Here is a 5,775-nt window from a genome sequence, read left to right on the forward strand (position 1 = left end):
TTATTTGCATCTTAGAATTTTTCTGAAATCTTCAAGCAAGAATGCATGCATGATTGGGTTTGTCAGAATAGAGGAAATTGCTAGGACGTTACAAAACCATTCGACCGCTTGTGAGAAAGGGTAAACTATCATTACAAATCCAACAACGGACTGCGGAGTCATCGTCACAATAAAGACTATAAAAACGACTGACACAATTCGGAAAGCTTTCAGTTCTGGTAGTGGAGGAGATGATCGTGATTTTATCTGTCTCCACAAGTTAACCGACCTTGAAGAAGATTCTGTATTTATGGACTTGCTGGGAAATATTTCGGTGTCGTGCTCAACGGATTGGTTTCCGATACCATCCATATCAGTAGTAATTTCTCGTTTCGCCTCTCCACGCGTTACGTATCGTATATTTTGGCCGAAATCCGGTTCACCAGCTTGGGCTGTGCATTTAGATTTCGATAACGCCCCATGCGACCCGAAATCGCTTTTCACTATGATATCATTGAGTGCGTTTGTATTATTTTCATTTAAATGATCATTTGAATACCACTTTTGCATCTTGGGTTTAACAGAAACGTCAACTTTTGTACCGATGTTAGTTTTACCTGTAGATGAACAAGGCAGAGATGTATTTCCGTGGTGCATTTCTGAGGCTCGGAACCTGTTATCCTGTCTGGAATACCTTCCTCTTAACCGATCTGTTCTTCGAAGAGCACGTCGAAAGTTCTTGATGGTTAGGGCGTATATAATGACCGTGCATATCCATATTAGTAAAATTATAGACCGCGCAGGAGCTAAAGCATACGATTTATTTTCCTGGAAAAGATTAACAGCATTACATAGCAAAACAGTTGCAGATCTTACTGTGAATATATACGGTATTCCAAGAATCATAGAACATATCAACGTGCTTATGACTGCAAGAGTTTGACGCTTGCGAACAGAAAAAGTCTCCATATGAATTGGTCTCGTACATAAATACCGTTCTGTGCAGATGCACAAGGTATGCACGAGAGAGAGCACCAGGCCTAATTGTTGTAAGAAATATGACAAACCGCAAATCCAAATTTGTCGCAATGCTGCTAAATGAATACACGAGACTAAAAACAGTCCGAGACTCAGTAAAAGGTCACTCATGCTCAACAGAAGAATGGACACAACGAATGGCTTCCTTCGTAAGGTTTTACTTATTATGGTAAGCAGCAATATTGCAGAATGTTCCGCGACGGCAACTACTGCAACTACGCACACAATCCATGATAGAAGAAGACTCATGTTGTTAGACGATGCTTATGCCAAAAGTTCGCCCTCTCGTGTGTTATTGTTTAGTGTATTGTTCAACGTCAGGGCGGAATCTGTGGAGGAAACATTAAAATATGTTGTTAACTTACTGAAACGTAAACATTGCAATTAAATTATCGTCATGAAATGTTATAAACGCATATGTATACATGGGAATAATTCTGTCGTTAAAAAAATAAACAAAATCAAAATCACATTTCAATATTTAGATATTTCCCCCCGTTTGAAAAGTATGGAATATGTGAATACTCGTACAAAAATTAAAGGATTGGCATATTTTGACATAAATTGTTCTGTTATGTACACTTCACAATATAGAAATAATGTACAAAATAACTATACAAAGAATTAATCACATTTTGTCAAACAATAAAAATGCCACAGAAATTGATGATTAACGATTATTTGATATGAAATTAGTTATATTTATAACTACTTTTATGCTATCGAAATAATAGACCGTGGGCTAGCAGGATCTCACCTACATCCGCGCTTCCAAAACCTCCGATCCAATATTTTTTGAACCCTTATGACCTCCCAATTACAAATCAAAATATTAACATTGTATAACTTGTGACGAACTTCCGTTTATGACGTCATCGGGATGCCTGCCATCTTGAATTTCGTAAATGAGATATTAGAATACAATTGAGGGCCCATTTATTCAAAATAAATAGAGATTTGTACTCAGTTAAAGAAAAAAAATGGATTTCGAGCTCGACATGGTAATTATTTGGCAAAATGTTCCATACTTTTTTACTCGAATTGACACAGGCAAAACGTTTCCCAACAGCAATCTATTATTCTTAATCATTTATCTTATTATTTTTTTTATTAATCTATCAGTTAAAACATCAACAATAAAATAACAATCAAATATGAGATACAAAAGGTAATTAGGTTACATAAATCACTGGATACATATACTTGGCATATGATTATTATTTTACGACACTGCGGACACTAAAGTTGTCTGATGTATTTGAATTCTCTATATATAACATAAATTATAGGTAGAGAATTTGAATGTAAAGTTAGGCACTTCCCTAATATTATAAGACTCTTTCATATGTGGATATGAAGGATAGGGATATTCTACCCGAGGGTCACAAAATGTAGTAAAACCCGAGACTTGCCGAGGGTTTTGCAACATTTTGTGATCCCGAGGGTAGAATATCCATTTCTCTCATATCAGGCTATGTTACATAGAGTTTGCCCATGTAAGATAGCTATGTAAGATAAATCTATATTACATGGCATTTGACGCGCGCAGATTAATTTGTGTTACATGGAGACAACTGTTGAAATATGCCATCTAGGCCTACCTGTTGCACAGGGGCACGTAAATGCTGTTAATATATATAATATTTGATCATGCGTGCATCGTATCCTATTAGAATATGACATACATGTATATCTACCTAGGTGTAATCATTAATGAATATGTTGCGTGCCCCTGTGTCACGTCATCCGGTTAGGCCCAAGTCCAAAAATGACCGACTATCATGTCCCGTACTGTAGCATGCGTGTTTCTGTTAACTTACTGACAACACACACAATCGCTAAATGATTATAGAACTCTGAATGATAGACACAAATTTATGATTTCAAACATGCTGTCGAACATGAAAACCACATATTATAGTTAACGTACGATAGCCTACCATCTGAGCGAGAACAGTCCATCGCTTCGCTTCTAAACAAGAATCACGTTTAAATACGTACAATCCTGTATCACAACAACGGTCGGACACTCGTATCAAAATCATGTTCGCTGGATCCCATATGAACAACTGTGAAAAATGTTGATACAACAAAACAAGCTCCAAAATCAAAACATCGTCTGATCATGGTGATCGAGAGCGACTCGGAGTAGCCTTGACCGCCAATATATGAATGGAATTCCGACGAAAGTCGTGACGTCACGTATGACGCAGTGAATGTTGTAGTTAGAACTGAAATACATGTGCCACACAAAATCAATCTTTTACATTGGCGCTACTGTATATATTTCGCGGATGTACGCAAACGTGTACCATGTGATCGGGTACAGGAAAAAAGTCGGTCAGGCCACGAAATATTTTTCAGAGAATTATACATTCACCCAGATAAGATACAACAAAAGGATCTTATTTTGTCCGCAAACTTTCAGTTTGCCAAAAACGGGTATGCTTTTCAAGGATATCTTATTGTTTTAGCATAAAATTATGTAATAAAAAATCGGAAAAAATGAAGTAAAATGATGGACCGGCAGGTATTTTAACGGAAATTTGGTAATGATATGAGAGAAAAAGACTCTTTCATATGTACACATGGAGGATAGGGGATATTCCACCCTCGGGGTCAGAAAATGTGGTAAAACCCTCGGCAAGCCTCGGGTTTTACCACATTTTCTGACCCCTCGGGTGGAATACCCCTATCCTGCATGTGTACATATGAAAGAGTCTTATAATCCTTCATATCCACTTATGAAAGAGTATTTTTCTTTAATACCTCGACGTTTTATTGCAATTTTACAGCTATAATATCCCGCCATATTGAAATAAATTCGAAGAAATCCACGACTGAAAGTCAATTTTCAATTCAAGAAAAATTACGTGATAGTTCCAACATAAATTCCGTTGTTTGGATCTTTTATAGCAAAACCAGTCATATTTGTGAAAAAAATGTTAAAATTTTACCGAGGAAATAGAGATTTTGTTGACGCCGTGACGTCATGAGGTTTTATTGCATGGGTAGCCATGCAATACAGCCTCAGGCGACATGAGTGTATTGCCGTGGACCAGCCAGTATTACGCGTGTAGGTATGAAAGAAAATCCGTTTCCATGTTCTACAAGTGGTGGAATCGTGGCATCTCAAAAATAATTATCACAGCATAACACCTAATGATATCGTAACAAATGGAAGCTTAGCAAAGTATACAAGTATCTGTCCGTTAATATTATTCACAATTTCCGAAACGTCTTGTGTCTGAGAATGAGCACATCCATTATCAATTTCCTGTGTATCACATAACTTGAGCAACATGTCGGATTATGTAGTCAGTTACTGACATTCTATAAAGACATAGAGTTTCAGTAAGATTTATAGGGGCAAGGGCGTAGTCCGAGCCTCCTATACTTCTTACTGACCCTCTTTGCCTTAATAGGTCAGTAACTGACTATATAATGAATTTATCGCATCGCGGACCATTGATCTTTAGGTCTTTGTTCCTATTTGTTTTATCAAGAATCTGAAATCAAACTTGTACCATGCTGGCGTAGGATACAACCAATCGCCACTTTTGAAATAATTAGTCTAGGCCTACACATTTATTTATGTATTTCTTTCCGAAATATGCAAAGAAACTGTATTTAAGGAACTTGCAGATTATTGCTCACTAATTCATAAATCAATAACAATTTCGACATTCCTAGTGCACTACCTCAATACGACACCAGACTGGCTGTATATTGAAAGCATCACAAGCAAAAGTGATACAAACATCCATCCAACATTTAAAGTTAGTAGAGCGAGGATTTATCGTTGGTACGAACCCCTCCATTGGTTTATTATCACAGTCGAGAAAACGCTTGAATTGTTACGATTCAAACTAGTATAGGGGAAGCAACTCGTATTTAAAAAATGCATTTCATTTGATTTTAAGTATCAAAAATATTTAAGTTCATTTTACACAAAACATTAGCAAGTAATTTATATTTTAGGGTAATTAAATGATATATTTAGTCGAAGAGAATGTGTTTAAATTTTGAAGCGAGGGCGACAGCCGCCAAATTGCACCATACCAAAATTTATTAACCCTCTATAAAGTTTTAGGGATCCCCATGTGACGTTAATCATTTGGGGGCATTTTTGTGCTAGGTGAGATTATATTCCCAATCATTTATTTGACCTCTATTCAAACAGTTAAAAACAACAATAAACACATCAATCAAATATATAGAGATGCGAAAGGGAATAAGGTTTACAAAAATTACCTGCTGGGTATACTTGTCATGTGATTGTTATTTTAAGACTCCAAACTGCTGATACCACAGTTGTCTAATATATTAGAATTCCCTAAATATATCATTGATTATTAGTAGAGAATTTGAATGTAAAGTTGACTAATATCTAGGCGAGACTTTCCAAACATAATCCGTAATCCAGATCCACATTTTTTGAATGAAGGATGTGGAGTGTTGGTTCTCCTTGTCACATAGCTCCTTAATGCTCCAAAAATGACAACGTTATATTATTCGAAGTCATTAATGAGGTTATCCATGATATTCCACTCCTCGCCCAGCCTGGAAAATACTTCGGCGTTTGGGGTTTTCTGGAGAGTTTTCAATGGTCTGACTTTTGAAGGTACTGGTTATGTCACATCTGATACCTCATTTGTCCGATTTGGTTGTTAAATGTCAATGTTATCGCTGTTTTTTCAAGTTCTAGTGAAATTCAACATGGTGGCTATATTGATGACGCAACCGGAAGTTCATGCA

The 5,775-nt window shown here is 36.5% G+C and overlaps 1 protein-coding gene across 1 annotated transcript; it reads right to left on the reverse strand.

Annotated features, from left to right (window-relative positions):
• LOC138336563 (uncharacterized) lies at positions 1-3,062 on the reverse strand. The gene is made up of 2 exons (XM_069286075.1): positions 2,948-3,062; positions 1-1,280 (listed from the first exon to the last, which is right to left on the reverse strand). The coding sequence occupies exons 1-2, from the start codon at positions 3,060-3,062 to the stop codon at positions 1-3; spliced, it is 1,395 nt and encodes a 464-aa protein (XP_069142176.1).
• Positions 3,063-5,775: the final 2,713 nt, after the last annotated feature.

This window comes from Argopecten irradians, chromosome 12 (genome assembly GCF_041381155.1).
Source record: "Argopecten irradians isolate NY chromosome 12, Ai_NY, whole genome shotgun sequence".
NCBI lineage: Eukaryota > Metazoa > Mollusca > Bivalvia > Pectinida > Pectinidae > Argopecten > Argopecten irradians.